Raw genomic sequence first — 19,963 nt, 5'->3', positions numbered from 1 at the left:
GCTAGCTTCTGTCATGTGGTCACTAGGGCTCCAGGGGCCACAGCTGTCCACGGTTGGGGGCATTTGCTCTTGCTTGCTCCCTGATGGCATGTCTGTCCTGCCAAGGCATTAGAGCGCTGTCCCTTGTAGCCTCTGATTCAGCGCTATCATTAGCAAATGGCAGGGAATCTATGGGAGTTCTGATTGACCAAAGGTGGACTTTCGGCTTTCATCCAGTTGGCGCCTTTGTGGTGATGGGGACCCATGTTGCTTAACAAAGGATAGGTAGCTGCTTCCCATCACTTTGAGGGTGCTGACAGATATCCCCCTGGGCCAACCACAGCCTGCCTTCCAACACTGCCAGATGGCTCAGCCTGTCAGGACCGCCTGCTCTACCCTCTGGCTAGGAAACTGGAATTGTTGCCGCTTTTGACAAACTTTGCAGCCTGGCAGCCTGAGAATCAAAATGTTCACCATTTCCTAGTGCCTTGTGTCTGTGTGCCTGTTCTGTGTTGATGTCACTTCTGGCATTGCTACTGATTGTCCATGTAGATGTCATGTCACCTTTAAAATTGTCAGGTTGATTATTTTCTTTCAGTCAACCAGGTTGAAAATCTTTCAGCTTCTATAAAACCAGCCGATTCATTATGACTTTGTTCCATTATTTTTCTCTTTCTAGATGGAAGTGAATGACATAAAGAAAGCTCTACAATCAAAATGAATACTTGATCAATGAAATGTCACATTATTCATCCTGAGTCTGAGACTCAAATTTTCTGCCCCAGCCAAAATAATCTTGTGCCAAAAGATTAAAGGTTTGCCTCAACATGTCCCTGTTTGAAAGATTAGCACAAAAGTCTTGATAGCACAACACAAATTCCATCCAAGAGGAGAATCTTCCCCAGGGTTTAGTCCCGGGGCTGGTACTTGTTGTGACTTACACAGAGCAAAATTGTGCTAAAGGCTTTTCTACTTTGAGATCTCAATGCGAAACGAAAACTCAGGCAGTTTAGTCCATAGTGGTACTATTTTGATGATATTTTCCATTAATAAAATGTAATTTCAGATTATTCGTTTACAAGCTTTATAATTTTATGATTTTTTAATCGTGTTTTGTCACAGACTCCCCTAGTGTTTGTACTACATGTAGTCAGAAGCAAGTGTCCTTTTCTTTTGCTTCAGGCTGAGAGCTGCCTTGCTCTTTGTCCCCCCATTAGGATTCTATTACATATTCAATTTTAGGTTCAAGCTGTCCCTTCCCCTGCCAGCAAGCCCCACCACCCTAAGAGAAATTTTAGCTTATATATGATGGTATATTTACAAAAAGAGAAAGAGAAAATCTGGTATTTGCAATGATCTGTGCCTTCTTTTTACCACCCTCTTGATTGGAGCTTTTGTGATGCAGCTACCATGATTGAAAAAAATTTAAAAATAAAAATTAAAAAAAAAAAAAATCTGCCACTTATCCAAGTCCACTAGAGGCCACTGTCTTCAAAGCTTCTCTCACCCTAGCCAAAGGTCCTAAGAGGAGACAGCTGTGAAGTTTGGCATGCTCTGTGGTACCAGCTGTGACTTCTAAGTTTCTCCTAGTTTTAGGTTGTTCATGAAACTAGAAATGTCATCCCTGCTTGATTTTTCATCAGCCAAGTTAAACCCCTGCTTTCTGTCCTTTGCACCTTTTGCGTGAACAGAATATGCATTATTAAAGCAAAAATAAATAAAAGTAAAATGCAAATGAAAACAAGGGGGGGAAAGTTGTATTATTTCCTGCCCTGGGTTATCCGTGTGTGTTATTGTTTAAACTGTATTCACATAATGTCATTTGCCTTGCTCACTTGTAACCCCTTCCTCAGGTCCAAGAGAATGGGAGGAGGGTCTGTTGAAGTGTAGCCTTTGGATCTTTCTTGCATTTATGGAGTTGTTTTTTCTTTCCCAAGGAAACTGATGTTTGCCTGTCTGCTTTATCTTTGTAGGACATGAACAGTTCAGCCTTAGACTATGTAACTGTTTTCTCAATCCTTAGCTGAAAATGAGGAGCCTACTGTATTGCAAGACTGTTCAGGGGTAGGGGTGGAGGGGGTGGTCCCTTAATGGCCCCTGAAGATGTTGGATGTGTTTCTCAAAGGCTGCTTTGTCTATTTTCTGAATTTAATAGTGAAACTACTAAACATTAATAGATTTGCACAGCCACAAAGAATGAGAGTTGATAATACTGAAGAAGTGATGCAAAAAAATCACATTATTGATCATTGATAGTATTACAAATAAATATCTCTTCCTTTATCTTCCTCCCTCCCTCCCTCTGCCTTCCTCTTGCCTATGTGCTCATCCTTGCTACTTGAGGCCATTATTTCCCTCCAAGTATTTACAGAGTCCTAACACCTTGGTCTTCCTGGGTGGGGGCACAGTTAAGGGAAGGGGAGTGTATAAGGGAGGAAACCTCACACCCTCCATTCCCATCCCGAGATATATTGTCTTTTCAGCAGCCTTGGGGTCAGGAGTGCCAAGTTCCCAAGAGCAGCGTAAAACATTGCTGGACCCCTTGACAGTTCTAAGCATTTCTGTGTTAAACTTGAATATTTCAGAGATTCCTCACCACCTAGTGATCTAAGAATGCAGATTGGATTCTTCGACGTCCAAATTTCTCATCTACTTATGAAAATCCCTAATGATACAGTTTTATATAATGTGTATAGAGAGTAGAATTGTTGATTAAATTGAGCAGTTGGAGCACCCCCATGGGGCACTGGCAACATGGAATGTAGAGGGCTGATGTCTTCCCCTCATACAGGCCATTGGCTTCCTTTGTATAAGGAGAGGGAGAAGCAATTCTGGAAGGAGAAGTTGATATGTCCAGCTTCATTGCTGCTCCTCAGGCTACCCAGCAAGAGGATTCTGCATCAAGGAACTGGATGAGCCGCTACCTAAACAGCCACAATTTTTACTCTTTACATAATGGACCCATCGAGAATGTTGAAAAGCTTGGAAGTATCACTTTTGAAAAAAAAATTCTTTTGCATTCAGCATGGACTCGACCAAGCACCTATGGAGATTATTTTTTTGCTTCATTTTCTAAAGTTGTATTTAGAAAAGTCTTAAGTATTGTGCTTTGTAAAGAAGACGATTAAAATGAAATTTTGTGAGAATAGTTTTGTTCATAGTTGTCATGGTCCAAGAGGAATGTTTTTTTTTTTTTTTTGGAATGCAAACCATTTTTCTCCACTTTATACAATCTGATTTATCTTATAGAAATATCTTTAGAAGACATGGAATATAGTGCTTCCCCCCCATCTTTCCCAAGGGAACAGAAATAATCTGTGAAATCTGTGCCTGTGAATTCTATCTTTTAAATTGTTCAGTTTCATACTCATATCTAATCAGAAAATGCCCATTAGGTATAAATTCTTTTTCAGTGTAAAAAATTTTAAGTCATCATTATTCAAATAACCATGTAAAGCCACTTTTTTTTTTTTTTTTTTTTTTTGAGACAGAGTCTCACTCTGTCACCCAAGCTGGAGTGTGATGGTGTGATCTCTGCTCGCTACAACCTGTCTCCCAGGCTCAAGTGACTCTCCTGCCTCAGCCTATAATCCCAGTAGCTGGGATTATAGGCGCCCACCACCCACACCTAGCTAATTTTTGTATTTTTAGGAGAGGGGGTTTCGCCATGTTGACCAGGCTAGTCTCAAACTCCTGACCTCAGGTGATCTGCCCACCTTGGCCTCCCAATGTGCTGGGATTACAGGCGTGAGCCACCGCACCAGCCACTTTTATTCACGCACAGCCCTGTAGGTGGCACACTCAAGTACATGATTTGTTTTCTTCCATAAGGACATCCTGTATCTATCCTCACACGTGTCTTTGCTTATTAGTGGCAGGGTTTTCTTTCCTAACCTGCTCCTTGATGGAAAAACTGCAGGATGTATAATTTATTGCTCAAAGTTGCCATGGTCTGTATAAAAGTAATCCCCAGGTCCCACAAAGGCCTTTGTATTGTAACTCAAGGTCATCATGGTCCCCCTTTTGTGGTGTGAGATTAGGTTTTAGTCCTCTAGTTATTTTAGCACAAATTAATGTAAAGATGTTTTGGCACCAAGAGGGCTTGATGAAAGCTTTCCTCTTTGGTTTTGTACAAATGAGAACCATAACAAAGCACTCATGCGTGGGTGACAGGCATTCAGCGTGACTGATTGTGGCATCCGACAGAGGGAAGCCTTGGCACTTAGGACCTAAGCCCAGGGAAGAAGATGCTGTGCCCAAAATTAGCATGAGTGAAGGAGCACAAATGGCCAAGCCAGAAATAAATATCAGTGGTGTAAGGACAGGCAGGGATCAGGTCTCTTAAGGGGATGAACTTTTCCTGCCATTCCTAGTCCTTGTTCTTAGGGTCACCAAGGCTTGGTTCCCAACATGTGAAGCAGAGGCAGCCCATGCAACTGAGAAGAATCCATGAAGTTGGTATAGGTTCCCACGTGGTGGTTTTAGGCCTTTTTTTTTTTTTTTTTTTTTGAGGCAGTCTTACTCTGTCACCCAGGTTGTGTGTACACTGGTGCAATGGTGCAATCTTGGCTCACTGCAGTCTTGGCTCACTGTGTATAAGCAGTGTGCAGTGGTGCAATCTTGGCTCACTGCAGTCTCCACCTCCCAGGTACAAATGATTCTCCCACCTCAGCCTCCCAAGTAGCTGGGACTATAGACGCCTGCCACCATGCCCAGCTAATTTTTAATAGGTGGAGTTTCGCCATGTTGGCCAGGCTGGTCTCGAACTCTTAACCTCAGGTAATCTGCCTGCCTTGACCTCCCAAAGTGCTGGGATTACAGGCGTGATCCATTGCGCCTGGCCTATTTCATGTCTTTTGAATCGATCCCAGATTGAAGTGGCTGTGGGGGCAGCCCCTTCCTGCAAATAAAACCAGGTGCTCATCCTGTTCGTGAATCTGGAATTTGCAATGAAATGGACTCTTCCTTTTTTCTTGCTGGAGCAATAGGTGATAACTTATTTCAACCAAACAACAGAACAAGATGATCTAGTAGGTTGTAGCTGGAATTTTCTGAGGAAAAAAACAAAAACAAAAAACCTGAATTCCTGGCAAAGGAGCTTCATGGAACTGTTCTCTTTAAGTGACAACAAGTTTAATTATGCAGATAATTATGTAACAATGTCATTTAAGTCTTGAATGCTCCCCATCCCAACCCACCCCATAGAATATTACCAGTTCTCCAGAAAGCTAAGATTTGTTCACAAGCTTTGAGCTCTTTGATGGGAAAGTGCCCTGGAAATGCAAATTTTCATTATAGCTTCTATTTAAAAAAAAAAAAAAAAAAAAGGCCAGGTGTGGTGCCTCACGCCTGTAATCCCAGCACTTTGGGAAGCTGAGGTGGGCGGATTACAAGGTCAATAGATCGAGACCATCCTGGCCAACATGGTCCCTGTCTCTACTAAAAATACAAAATAAATAAATTAGCTGGGCATGGTGGCACGAGCCTGTAGTTCCAGCTACCTGAGAGGCTGAGGCAGGAGAATCGCCTGAACCCGGGAGGCAGAGGTTGCAGTGAGCCAAGATTGTACCACTGTACTCCAGCCTGGTGACAGAGTGAGACTGTTTCAAAAATATAAATAAAATTGTAAAAAAATTTGTAAGGGATTTACAAACCAATTTTTAAACTAACCAAGCTGATAAAAGCCATTCTGAAACCAAACAAAAAAACATGAAGAAATCAATAAAATTTCCAAGGTTATTTCCCCAAAGAAAAACAGAGATGTCTGGCCAGGCGAGGTGACTCATGCCTATAATCTCAGCGCTTTGGGAGGCCAAGGTGGGCAGATTGCCTGAGCTCGGGAGTTTGAGACCAGCCTGGCCAACATGGTGAAACCCTGTGTCTACTAAAATACAAAAAATTAGCCGGGTGTGGTGGTACATGCCTGTAATCCCAGCCGTGTGGGAGGCAGAGGCACGAGAATTGCTTGAATCTGGGAGGTGGAGGTTGCAGTGAGCCGAGAGTGTGCCACAGCACCCCAGCCTGGATGATAAGAGTGAAACCCTGTCTCAAAAAAAAAAAAAAAAAAAAAAACCACCAGCGATGTCTTAGGAGAAATACAGCAGACTTTTCAAGCTTCATGAATATCTCTCAGACTCAATCTGAGAAAACCAAGAATTTGGCTGAGGCTGAAGTTCTGCCCTTGAATGCTGAAGGGAAATAGATGAATAGGGAGTGAATGAACACCTGTCTGAAATGCCTGCTCATCTCCCTGCTGTCGTCCCAAGGCAGCTCTCAGAAAATGTTCTTTGTTCTCAATCAGGGCAGTCTTCTTGGAGGAAGTGAATCTCGAAGGAGAAGGACATGAATTGAGAGAGGAAGTCTCAGAGGAAGCTTCAAACCTGAAGGTAGAACTGACCTGCTTTGACAGGGACACGTGTGGTGCTGAGAATCTGGGAGGGATGATGAGGAAGACAAAATGGTACAGCTGAGGGTGACAACTTTTGGGGTAATTGAGGACACTTCATGTACTGAGGATGGGCCTGTCGATGAGAGCCCACCAATGAATCTTCCATGTCTTAAAAATGTTTAGGCTGGGCGTGGTGGCTCATGCCTATAATCCTAGCATTATAGGAGGCCGAGGCAGGTGGATTGCTTGAGCTCAGGAGTTCAGTACCAGCCTAGGCAAAATAGGGAGACCCCATCTCTACAAAAAAAAAAAAAATTGCCAGGCTTGGTGGTGCATGCCTATAGTCCCAGCTACTCAGGAGGCTGAAGTGGGAGGATCACTTAAGCCCAGGAGGTTGAGGCTGCAGTGAGCTGTGTTTGCACCACTGCACTCCAGCCTAGGTGACAGAGTGAGACCATGTCCACCCCCCCAAAAAAAATGTTTAGAGCACCAGAGTGGTGACTGTAGGCTCAAATGTAGAACAAAGTCACCTTGAGAATTTTTAGATAACTTTTTTTTTCTGAATATGAAGCGAATATTTATGCCTAAAGTAGAAAATACAAAATACAAAGAGAAGGCAGACATTCTCAGAAACAGCCTTTAATTATTTTGCTCTCTGATAAGAAGGTCATTCTGTATTTATAGTTTTATAGTCTGCTTTTCATACTTAATATCATTTTTTTCTGCAAAAACAATTTGTAATGGCTGCATAGTATTCCATCTGTAGATATTCCAGAAGGCATTTGACCAGTCTTTTATCTAACATATATAAGGTGCTTATGGTGATGTGCCAGATGCTGTGAGAAGTGCTGAATGCCAGAGAGTCCCTTCCCTGAAGGAGCTCAGTGTCAAATGGGCAGAAGCAGGCAGGTAAACAAGCAAGTCTTCCTCAGAACAAAAACACAACCACAGAGAGAAGCCCACAGGCTTGGGAATTACAGAGACACACACCCAATGGAGCCTTGAAGGAGGGAAGGTCAGGGAAGGAAGCGCATTTGTCATGAAATTTTTTTCTTTTTAAAATAAAGTTGTTGTGGACATCTTTAGGCATCAATCTATGTCCACATTTCTTTTTTATTTTTCTTTTGTTTTGAGATGGGGTCTCACTCTGTCACCCAGGCTGTAGTGCATGCAGTGGTGCCATCTCAACTCACTGCAACCTACATTCCCTGAATTCAAGAGATCCTCCCTCCTCAGCATCCTAAGTAGCTGAGACCACAGATGCATGCAATCATGCCCAGCTATGTTTCTGTTTGTCTGTTTTTGTACGTTTGGTAGAGACGGGGTTTCGCCGTGTTGTCCAGGCTGCTCTTGAACTCCTGAGCTCAAGCAATCCACCCACTTTGACCACCCAAAGTGCTGGGATTGTAGGCGTGGGCCACCATGCCTGGTCTATGTCCACATGTCTGACCTATCCTTAATAATTCCAAAAAGTGGAACATGAGTATAAGTTGCCTGATATTTTTAGCAAAAATCATCCTTGCCCAATTATACACATCGTTAATTATTAACATTAGCATATACAAGTGACTAACCACCCATCTTTCCTTAAAGTTGCATTTGCCTAAATCTTGATGGGGGTCAGATCTGGATCTCTTTTTTTCTGACTGGTCACTGCTCCAATGTCACCTCATCAGAGAGGCCCTCCCTACCCCCCTAAAATAAAAAAGCAACTTTAGCCTCGACCCACCTCCAGATTCCCCATATCAATACCTTCCTTCATTTATTTTCCCTCGCTTACTTTTTTTCTGTTTTCTGTCTCCCCTCCCTTAGAATGAAACCACTCTGAGGATAGTGACTTTTCCGTCACTGCTCTATCCCCAGCACCTAAAACATTGACAGATACATACTAATAGTAATCACTTGATACATAGTTGACTGAATAGATGGATTGGTAATTGTGACTGATGTCAAATGCAGTTTATTCTATACATTTCAGCAGCCCGGTTGGACCTTTATTAAAACTTTAGCACAAAACTGGGGCATTAGGGAAGCTCCATGGCAAAAGAAACAGGTACAAAGAAAGCCTTCAGAGCACTTTACTTGTATATGAGTCTCAGCAAACACTCAGACCCTAAGGAGAGTGCTTCTTGCATCACCATGGTTCTCAAAACCAAGTTCATGTCACTGAACACCATTTTTTCTAAGACTTCCAGTAACTACTTAGAAAATCGTGGTTACCTCTGTTTTAGAAAGTAAAGTTTTATTTTTTTGTATACTCATTCTGGAGAAAAAAATGAATTCTGGGCTGAAAGTGGTGGCTCACACCTGTAATCACAGCACTTTGGGAGGCTGAGGCAGGTGGGTCATTTGAGGCTAGGAGTTTGAGACCAGTCTGACCAACATGGAAAAACCCCATCTCTGCTAAAAAAAAAAAATACAAAAATTAGCCAGGCGTGGTTGGCACACACCTGTAATTCCAGCTACTTGGGAGGCTGAGGCATGAGACTCACTTGAACCCAGGAGGTGGAGGTTGCAGTGAGCTGAGATCGAGCCACTGCACTCCAGCCTGGGTGACAGAGCTCTGTCTCCAAAAGAAAGGGGAATTCTTTGCTGACTCTTGATGCTTCTCTGAGGTCAGCTGAGAACCTAATTGCTCCCTCTCAGGGCAAACTATCTGTCCCCAAAGTGATGAATAAGTGGGATATGTAGATAAGCACTGGGCTTCTAGGAAGTGCCATAGGGCACTGGTTCTTGGAATGTGATCCCCAGAAGAGCAGCATTAGTATCACCACTGGGGAACTTGGTAGAAATGAAAATTTTGGGGCCCTGTCCCAAACTTACTGAACCAGAAACTCTCGAAAGCAACCCAAAAATATGTGTTTTAACAAGTCCTCTCAGTAATTCCGATGCATGCACAAGTTTGAAGACCACTGTGATGGGGGTATCAACTCGTTCCCAGTGAGTTGTGTGTACAGTAGCTGACAGCAATCTTTTCCAGAAATCTCTAGTTGTCCTTGGCTGAAGCAAAACAAGGTGCACTATTCAGAAATAATGCCAAAGTCTATTTAGTTGAAACATATGAAATTAACATTTTTTAGTCAAATATGGTTGAATAGATAGGGCTTCCAGTTTCAGCTCAGAGATACGGAAGAGCTGCAAGAAATCTCTTCCTATGCTAACAGCAAGAAAAAATCTGGACAGACTGGAAATTAATAGAGAACTAAGTTATCTATTAATTAATAGAGAACTAAGTTCGGGAGGACTGCTTGATCCCATGAGTTCAAGACCAGCCTGGGAAACATGTCAAGGCCCCGTCTCTACAAAAAGGACAAAAAATAGCCAGGTGTGGTGTTGCATGCCTGTGGTCCCAGCTACTTGGGAGACTGACACAGGAGGATCGCTTGAGCCTTGAGGCTGCAGTGAGCCGTGATCATACCACTGCATTTTAGGTGGGTGACAGAGCAATACCCTGTCTCCAAAAAAAAAAAGGCACTTCCTTCAAGATACAGGATCTGAGCATTTTCTTTCCAAGGACAAAAGCCACCAGGTGCCATAGAACTAGGTAGAAAGATCAAGCTAGAAGGTCTGGGGGAGAGGTGTCAAAAAATTTAAAAAAAAAAAGATAAGGCTAGAAAATTTGACCAATTGCTGGAAGCCAACTGTGGGCTAGCTCGAGAGTGAAGCTCCTGAGAGAGAGATCACATCCTTCTGCAGGCTTTTCCTCCAGGAACCCCACCTGGTTCTCACAGAGAAGATCAGGGGAAATCCAGAGAAAAGTCATGGTGCTGGCTCAGGAACCACTGAGAAATCTACTCAGACCCTTCTCCCTTAAGGAACAAAAGGCTATTCTGCATGGGGAAAGACATGGTCTGACAGCCCTGGTGAATTACCATTGCAACTAGGTGAGGGAAGTGCTCTCAACTCTAGCTCCTCATCTCAACTAAAAGCAATTCAATCTTCAGAGAAAAGGGCTTCAAGTCTGCAGACTGAAAACACTCATAGATACCCACTTCAGCTGAGAGAAGGGAATGGGAGGGAGCTCTATCCCTGAAGGAGAAACAGAAACACTTGTGAAGGTTACACCTGAGACACAAGCCCACTGTACACTCCAAAGACTGAAGGTTAGACTATTAGAGAATCCATTCCCCCACCAGCATGCTAATAAGCCCCCAGGAATAACAACAGCAGGGAGAACTGCAAGAGAGAGACTTTGGGGAGCAGCACAAAGGGAAGCCCCAAAGCCAAGTGGGGTGGGAACAAAAAAAATCACTAGAGGAATTTGAAGTTTGTAATGTTCATAGGAAAACAAATCTCAACACAGCCCAACTCCTGGTCAGATCAACATAAAGTCTCACACTAAAGGTTTATTATCTTTAATAATAAAGATATCTGTCCTATACACAATGTCCACCATTCAACAAAAAATTACAAGGCATGCGAAAAGGAAAGAAAAAGCATTCTGAAGAAACAAAGCAATGATTAGATTCAAACTTAGATATGGCACCACTATTAAATTATCAGAGAGGGGATTTTATTTTATTTATTTTTAGATGAAGTCTTGCTCTGTCACCCAGGCTGGAGTGCAATGATGCAATCTTGGCTCACTGCAATCTCTGCCTCCCAGGTTCAAGCAATTCTCCTGCCTCAGCCTCCCGAGTAGCTGGGACTACAGGCACATGCCATCATGCCTGGCTAATTCCGGCTAATTTTTGTATTTTTAGTAGAGACAGGGTTTCACCATGTTGGCCAGGCTAGTCTCAAACTCCTGACCTCAGGTGATGCTACCACCTTAGCCTCACAAAGTGCTGGGATTACAGGCAAGAACTGTAAATAATTATGATTACTATGGGTTTTTTTTTTTTTCCAAGATATGGTCTCACTCTGTACCTCATGCTGGAGTGCAGTGGTGTGATCACAGCTCACTGAAGCCTCGACCTCCCAGACTCAAGGGATCCTCCTGCCTCAGCCTCCCAAGTAGCTGGTACTACAGGCATGTGCCACCACAGCCAGCTAATTTTTTGTATTTTTTTTGTAGAGATGGCGTTTTGCCATGTTGCCCAGGCTAGTCTCGAACTCCTGAGCTCAAGCAATCCGCCTGCCTCAGCCTCCCAAAGTGCTGGGATTACAGGTGTGAGTCACCATGACCAGCCTGATTACTATGTTAAAGTCTCTCACAACTAAAATAGACATCATGTAAAATCAGATAGGTAATTTCAGCAGAGATGGGAACTATAAGAATCAAATGGCAGCCAGGTGCATTGGCTCATGCCTGTAATCCCAATAGTTTGGGAGGCCAAGGTGGGTGGATCACGAGGTAAGGAGTTCGAGACTAGCCTGGCCAATATGGTGAAACCCCCTCTCTACTAAAAATATAAGAATTAGCTGGGTGTGATGGTGGGTGCCTGTAATCCCAGCTACTTGGGAGGCTGAGGCAGGAGAATTGCTTGAACCCGGGAGGCAGAGGTTGCAGTGAGGCAAGATTGAACCACTGCGCTCTAGCCTGGGCAACAGAGCAAGACTCCATCTAAAAAAAGAAAAAAAAAAAAAAAGAAATGACTAGAAATAAAAAAACACAGTAACTGAAATGAAGACTATCATTGATGGGCTCATCAGTAGACTTGAATTTTTACATTTACTTGGATAGATAGCAAAACTGAAAAAGATAAAAAGAGAGAAGGCACAAATCACCAAATCAAGAATGAAACAGATATCACTACAGACCCTGCAGCCATTAAAAGTATAGTAAATAAGAACAACTTTATGACATCTTGGACATCTTTATGACATCAACATCTTGGAACAAATGGACCAATTCCTTGAAAACCACAAATTGGCCAGGTGCGGTGGCTCACACCTGTAATCCCAGCACTTTGGGAGGCCGAGGTGGGTGAGTCAGGTCAAGAGTTCAAGACCATCCTGGCCAACATGGTGAAATCCCATCTCTACTAAAAATACAAAAATTAGCTGGGTGTGGTGGCACGTGCCTATCTATAATCCCAGCTATCTGGGATGCTGAAGCAGGAGAATCGCTTGAATCTGGGAGGCAGAGGTTGCAGTGAGCCGAGATCACACCACTGCACTCCAGCCTGGTGACAGAGTGAGACTCTGTCTCAAAAAAAAAAAAAAAAAAAAGAAAATCACAAATTGCCAAAACTTAACCAAGATAGACTAGACAATGTGAATAGTTATATAACCATTAGACAAAACTGCACTTGTAATTAAAACACCCTGAAAAAATCTCCAAGTCTCAATGGCTTCACTGGAGAATTCTTCCAAACATTTGAAGAAGTGACACCAATTTTACCCAATCTCTTCCAGAAGACAACAGAATAGCTCCCAAACTATCTTATGAGGCTAGTATTACCCAGATATCCAAACAGGGCAAAGGCAGTACCAAAAAAATGAAACAAAACTACAGATCAGTATTTCTCATGAAGCTAGATGCAAATATCTTCAATAAAATACTAGCATATCACATTCAGCAATGTGTAAAAAAATGACACATGACAACTAAGTGGGATTTATTCCAAGAATGCAAAGTTGGCTCAACATTTGAAAGTCAGTGTAATCCATCATATCAACAGGCTAAAGAAAAATGATATGGTCATATCCATTGATATATAAAAAGCATTTGCAAAAATATCCAATACCCCTGCACAATAAAAACTCTCAGCAAATCAGGAACGGAGGGAAGAACACCTACAAAAAACTTACAGCTAACATCATCCTTAGGGTAAAAGACCTGAATGTTTTTCCCCTAAGATCAGTAACCAGGCGAGGATGCCCACTCTCATTGCTCTTTTTCAACATCGTACTGCAAGTTCTAGCCACAGTAATAAGGCAAGAAAGAAAAGAAAAGAAAGAAAGCTCTCCCTATTTGCAGATAATGTGATTATGTGCATAGAAAATTTCAAGAAAACTAAAATCTCTTGAACTACTAAGTGAGCTTAGCAAGGTTGTGTAATACAATTTCACACAAAAAGTTGCTTTTCCACACACTAACAATGAACATGTGAAGCCTGAAATTAAACACCATACCATTTACAATCACACTAAAGAAAATTTAATTCTTCAGTATAAATTTGACAAAACATGTACAGGATCTGTATGCTGAAAATTAAAAAATTCTAATGAAAGAAATCAAATAAGATCTAAATAAATGGAGAGTCATACAATGCTCATAATTTGGAAGATTCAACATAATGAAGATGTTCATTCTCTCTGAATTCATCTATTATTAGGTTTACTATAATTCCTGTCAAAATCCTAGAAACGTTTTTTCTAAACATAGGCAAGCCTATTCCGAAATGCATACGGAAAATGATAGGCCAAAACTCAACCAAGATAGAATAGAAAATCTGAATAGTTATATAACCACTAGAAAAAAAAAATGCACTTGTAATTAAAACACCCTGAAAAGAAATTTCCAAGTCTCTGGCCTCACTGGAGAATTATTCCAAACACTTGAAGAAGTAACAGTCTACACAATCTCTTCCAGAAGATAGAAGATGACAGAGTAGTTCCCAAGCTATTTTATGAGGTTAGTATTACCCAGATATCGAAACAAGGCAAAGGCAGTACCAAAAAAAATGAAAACTACAGATTGATATTTCTCATGAACCTAGATGCAAATACAGCTAAAATAATCCTAGAAAAGAAAAGGAGGAATCCTTCTACCCAGTATTAAAAGCTACTATATAGCTTCACTAATGAAGATAGTGTGGTAATGGTGGTGGGATACACAGAAAGGTCAATGCAATAGAGAACCCAGAAACAGATTCATACACATGCACAACTGATTTTTGACAAAGGAGCAATTCAGTGAAGGAAGGACAAGCTTTTCATCAAATGGCGCTGAAGCGCTTGAACATTCACAGACAAAAAAGTACACCTCAACCTAAATCTCACATCTTATACAAAAATTACCTGAAAATGGATCATTGATCCATTTTTTCCTATGTTTAGAAAAGTGAAACTATAACATTTTTTGGGAAAAAAAACATAGGTGAAAATCTTCAGGCTCTGGTGCTAGGCAAAAAGGTTTTAAATTTGGAACCAAAAGCACAATCCATAAATGGAAAAAACTTGATAAATTGGACCTCATCAAGATTAAAAACTTTTGTTCTGTCTGTGACAGCCTTTGTTAAGAAGATGAAAAGACCAGCTACAGACTGGGAGAAAATATTTGCAGACCACATATCCACCAAAGGACTAGTATATAGAATATATAAAGAACACACAAAACTAAAGAGTAAAAAATAAAAAAATAAAATAAATCCAACTAGAAAATGGGCACAAGATAGTTGGGCATGGTGGCTCACGCCTGCAATCCCAGCACTTTAGGAGTCCAAGGCAGGCAGATCACTTGAGGCCAGGAGTTTGAGACCAGCCTGGGCAACATGGCAAAACCCTGTGTCTACTAAAAATACAAAAATTAGCAGGGTATGGTAGTGGGCACCTGTAGTCCCAGCTACCTGGTGGCTGAGGCACGAGAATCACTTGAACCTGGGAGGTGGAGGTTGCAGTGAACTGAGATTGCACTCCAGCCTGGGTGACTGAGTGAGACTCGGTCTCAAAAAAAAAAAAAAAAAAAAAAAAAAAAAAAAAAAAAAAAAAAAGCAGAGGTTGGGGGGTGGGCACTGGGCATGGTGGCTCATGCCTGTAACCCCAGCACTTTGGGAGGCTGAAGCAGGCAGGTCACTTGAGGCCAGGAGTTTGAGACCAGCCTGGCCAACATGGTGAAACCACGTCTCTACTAAAAATATACAAATTAGCCAGTTGTGGTGGCATGCACCTGTAGTCCCAGCTACTCAGGAGGCTGAGGCAGGAGAAGTGCTTGGACCTGAGAGGTGGAGGTTGCACTGAGCTGAGATGGTGCCGCTGCACTCCAGCCTGGGTGACAGAGTGAGACCCTGTCTCAAAAAAAAAAAAAAAAAAAAAAAAAAAAAAATCCCAAAAACCCAAAACTGGTACATTAAAGTTTATAGCAGCTTTATTTATAATAGCCAAAAACTGGAAATGACCCAGATGTCCTTCAAATGGTGAATAGTTGAAGAAACTGTGGTATATCCACGCCATGGAATAGTACTCAGCAATAAATGGAAAGGACTATAGATACATGCAAAACTTGGATGAATCCCAAGGAATGATGTTGAATGAAAAAATAATTTCAAAATGTTACATATTGTATGATTCCATTTACATAACATTTTTGAAGTGACAAAATTATAGAAATGAAAAAGAGGGCAGATTGTGGTGGCTCACACCTATAATCCCAGCACTTTGGGAGGCCGAGGCGGGCGGATCACTTGAGGTCAGAAGTTCGAGACCAGCCTGGCCAACATAGTGAAAACCCATCACTACTAAAAATACAAAAATCAGCATGGCATGGTGGTGGACACTTGTAATCCTAGCTACTCAGGAGGCTGAGGCAGGAGAATTGCTTGACCCTGGGAGGTGGAGGTTGCAGTGAGCTGAGATCACACCTTTACCCTTTAGCCTGGGGACAGAGCAAGACTCCATCTTGTTGGGAGGCGGGGAAGAAGAGATGAGTGTTTGTCAGCAGGTAGGGATGGGGGTTGGGAAGGGTGATGGGTGTGGCTATCCAAGGGTGACAGAAACAATCCTTGTGGTGAGGGGAGCTGTTTTGGATTTTGTTGTTTGTTTGGTTGGGTTTTTTTGAGACAGAGTCTCACTTCATCACCCAGGCTGGAGTTCAGTGTCGTGATCTTAGCTCACTGCAACCTCTGTCTTCAGGGTTCAGGTAATTCTCATGCCTCAGCCTCCCAAGTAACTGGGATTACAGGTGTGTGCCACCACACCCAGTTAATTTTTGTATTTTTAGTAGAGGCGGGGTTTTGCCATGTTGGCCAGGCTGGTCTCGAACTCCTGACCTCACGTGATCTGTCCACTTAGGCCTTCCAAAGTGCTGGGATTACAGGCTGAGTCACTGTGCCTGGCTCTGTTTTATATTTTTATTGTATCAAGGTCAGTGTCTCGGTTGTGATAGTGTACAAGATGTTACCATTGGGGCATACTGGGTCAAGGGTACACTAGATCTCCGTTTGATTTCTTATAGTTGCATGTGAATCTACAATTATCTCAAAAGAAAACATTTTAATTTAAAAAGTCTTTTACACACACAAAATAGCAATAGAGACAAATATGGAATCCTCTAGAAAAAGGGCCATCAGGGTGGAGAGTAGTCTGGAAATGATGCCATGGAGAAATGATTGAAGGGCCTGGGAGGTGGGGCATCACCTGCAAAAGAGACTTGAGGGCAATTTTTGGACAGAGGCCTTGTGGAAGAGGAATTCAATTAGAATCAGTGGGTGTGAGGCACAATTCCAGTTGAAGACGAATTCAATTGGAATCAGTGGGTATGGCCAGGCACAGTAGCTCACACTTGTAATCCCAGCACTTTGGGAGGTGGAGGTGGGAGGATTGGTTGAGCCCAAGAGTTTGAGACCAGCCTGGCCAACATAGCAAAAACAATTAGCCAGGTGTGGTGGCATACACCTATAGTCCCAGGTACTTGGGAGGCTGAGGCAGAAGGATTGCTTGAGCCCAGAAGGTCAAGGCTTCAGTAAGCCCTGTGATCACACCACTGCACTCCAGCCTGGGCAACAGAACAAACTAATTTTTTCTGTACACAAAAAATTAGTGGATAGCAGTCACAAAGGGATTTCCTCTAAATATAAGGAAGAAATTAGGTGTGGTGGTTCATGTCTGTAATCCCAACACTGAGAGGTCAAGGCAGGAAGATTGCATGAGCCCAGGAGTTCGAGACCAGTTGGTGCAACATGGTAAGACATCATCCATACAAAAAAAATCAAAAAATGAGGTGGGAGAATCGCTTGAGCACAGGAGGTTGAGGCTGCAATCAGCTGTGATCCCGCCACTGCACTCCCACCTGGGGGACGAAGCAAGACTCTGACTCAAAAAAATTTAAATATATGGAAGAACTTTCCATGATACCTCTACGTTAGGACAAAGTTGTTTCCAGGATGTGTACTTAGTAAGGGGCAAGGCAAAGGTAAGAACAAGAGTTATTCAATTAAACATAAGAGACTAATCCAGCATTTTTAAATTTTCTTCTCAGTGGGGCTATGGGGAGGTAGGAAGGACATTGGGGGAAGGGGCCAGGGCATGCTTCAGGTGTGCAAATTGCTCTACACAATGAGAAGGTGGGCTTTGTGTGCCAACTTCGGGGAAGGAGCTCATTAGCTGGGTAAATGCTGCACTCTCGGCATTTACTCAGCAGGGTTTGTATTTAGAGGAAGATCTTATTTAAGCCAGAATTCACAGCTCCTGTGGGTCTTAACTCCATCAGCAGGCCCCCAGTGAGAGCTGAGAGGAATTCAGGAAGATTGTGATGGGGACAACAGCAAGATGCTGGCAAGGGATTTTAGGTGGGCATCTTTGCCCTTCTGAAGGCTGTGCCAGTCCTTGGAATAATTTCAGATGAACAGGCATATTAGGACAATTACTATTATTATGCATTACAAGGTTACAAAGAACACATGTGACCTTTTATAGCATCATATAAAAAATGTCTTAGAACAAAGGTGTGGAGAGTTCTTCCAAGCTTTCCTCCTTCCCAGCCTCGTCTGTGTGTTCTCACAGATTTCTTCAGAACCCATTTTCCATTCGTTGACCACAGAAGAGGATGCACATGGAAGCCTCTTGTGATTTCTGCCAGGGCTGGAATGAGGTCAGGATTTCTTCATGGATTTACACAGGTAGTTTCTGCTTTCTTTGGGGGTGGGAGGTGGACTGTATTAGTACTGAAGTATGAAAAGGAGCTGAAATGTTTTATAAGTTAAGTCCCAGCTTGCATGTGTCAAAATGGCTTGTGATGTGCTGCCAAGGACAGTGTCAAGAAAGTGAAAAGACAACTCACAGAATGGGAAAAGATAGTTACAAATCACCAATCTGATAAGGAACTTGTATCCACAATATATAGAGGATTCTTACAACTCAATAATAAAAAGACAAATACCCAATTAAAAAATGGGCAAAGGATTTGAATAGACATCATTCCGAAGTTGTTATACAAACAGCCAATAATTAGCAATGACAAGATGCTCAATGTCATTAGCCATCAGGGAAATGCAAATCAAAACCATCATGAAGTACAATTTCACACCTGCTAGGATGGTTATAATCAAAAAAGCAATAACAAGTATTGGCGAGGATGTGGGGACTGCTGGTAAGAATTGGAACACTGCTGGTAAGAATGTAAAATGGTACAGCCACTTCAGAAAACAGTGGAAATTTCTCCAAAGGTTAAACATAGAGTTAAGCCTGGCATAGTGGCTCACACCTGTAATCCCAGAGCTTTGGGAGGCCAAGGTAGAAGCCAGGAGTTTGAGACCAGCCTAAGCAGCATAGTGAGACCCCATCTCTATAAAATTTATTTTTTAAAAAAACTGTAGAGTTAACATGTGACCCAGAAATCCTGCTCCTAGGTATATACCCAAGATAAATAAAAACTTATGTCCACACATTGCATGATTCCATTTGTATGAAATGTCCAGAATAGGCAAGTCTACAGAGATGGTAGACTGATGGTTGCCTAGAGCTGGGAATGTTGGGAAGGAGGGAGAGTGGTTTCTAATGGGTACTGATTTTTTTGCACTGGGGGAGTGGGGTGATGAAAATTTTCTATAACTGATTATGGCCATAGCAGCACAACTCTGTGAATATACTAAAAACCATTCATTGAATCGTACACTCTAAATGGGTGAATTGTATGGTGGGTGAATTTTGTGGTATGTGAGTTATAGCTCAATAAAGCTGTTATTTTCAGAAAAGAGAAAACCTTGGGTATAAGCCCAGTAATGGGATTGCTGGGTCAAATGTTATTTCTGTTATAAGGTCTTTGAGGAATTGCCATACTGTCTTCCATAATAGTTGAACTAATTTGCACTCCCATTGGCAGTATATAAGTGTTCCTTTTTCTCTGCAGCCTCACCAACATCTGTTATTTTTTGACTTTTTAATGGTATTCATTCTGACTGGTGTGAGATGGTATCTCGTGGTTTTTGATTTAAATTTCTCTAATGACCAGTGACATTGAACTTTTTTTTCATATGATTGTTGGCCGCATGTATGTCTTCTTCTGAAGAATGTCTGTTCATGTCCTTTGCCCACTTTTTAATGGAGCTGTTTGGTTTTTTCTTGTAAATTTAAGTTCTTTATAGATGCTGGATATTAGATCTTTGTCAGATGCATAGTTTGCAAACATATTCTCCCATTCTGTAGGTTGTTTGTTCACTCTGTTGACACATGCATGGGTATGTTCATTGCAACACTATTCACAATAGCCAAGACATGGAATCAACCTAAATGCCCATTAAAGGTAGACTGGATAAAGAAAATGTGGTACGTATACACTACAGAATACTATGTAGCCATAAAAAAGAATGCGATCATGTCCTTTGCAAGAACATGGATGGAACTGGAGGCCATTATTCTTAGCAAACAAATGCAGGAACAGAAAACAAAATACCCCATGTTCTTACTCATAAGAGGGAGCTAAATGATGTGGACACATAGAGGGGAATAACACACATGGGGGCCTATCAGAGGGTGGAGGGTGGGAGGAGGAAG

At 42.1% G+C, this 19,963-nt stretch overlaps 1 protein-coding gene across 13 annotated transcripts in view; it reads left to right on the top strand.

Moving 5' to 3' along the window:
* The window catches only part of SH3KBP1 (SH3 domain containing kinase binding protein 1), a 374,021-nt gene extending 370,896 nt beyond the window's left edge, over positions 1–3,125 (top strand). For all 13 annotated transcript variants that reach the window (XM_032286049.1, XM_032286045.1, XM_032286048.1 and 10 more), the window contains one exon: positions 659–3,125. In XM_032286049.1, the coding sequence (XP_032141940.1) occupies positions 659–700 (42 nt within the window). In that variant the 3' untranslated portion in view covers positions 701–3,125. The remainder of the gene's footprint in view (positions 1–658) is intronic.
* Positions 3,126–19,963: the final 16,838 nt, after the last annotated feature.

This window comes from Sapajus apella, unplaced genomic scaffold (assembly GCF_009761245.1).
Source record: "Sapajus apella isolate SASKATOON/1434 unplaced genomic scaffold, GSC_monkey_1.0 scaffold17, whole genome shotgun sequence".
Classification (NCBI taxonomy): Eukaryota; Metazoa; Chordata; class Mammalia; order Primates; family Cebidae; genus Sapajus; species Sapajus apella.
This window is presented reverse-complemented; position numbering and strand designations above follow the sequence as displayed.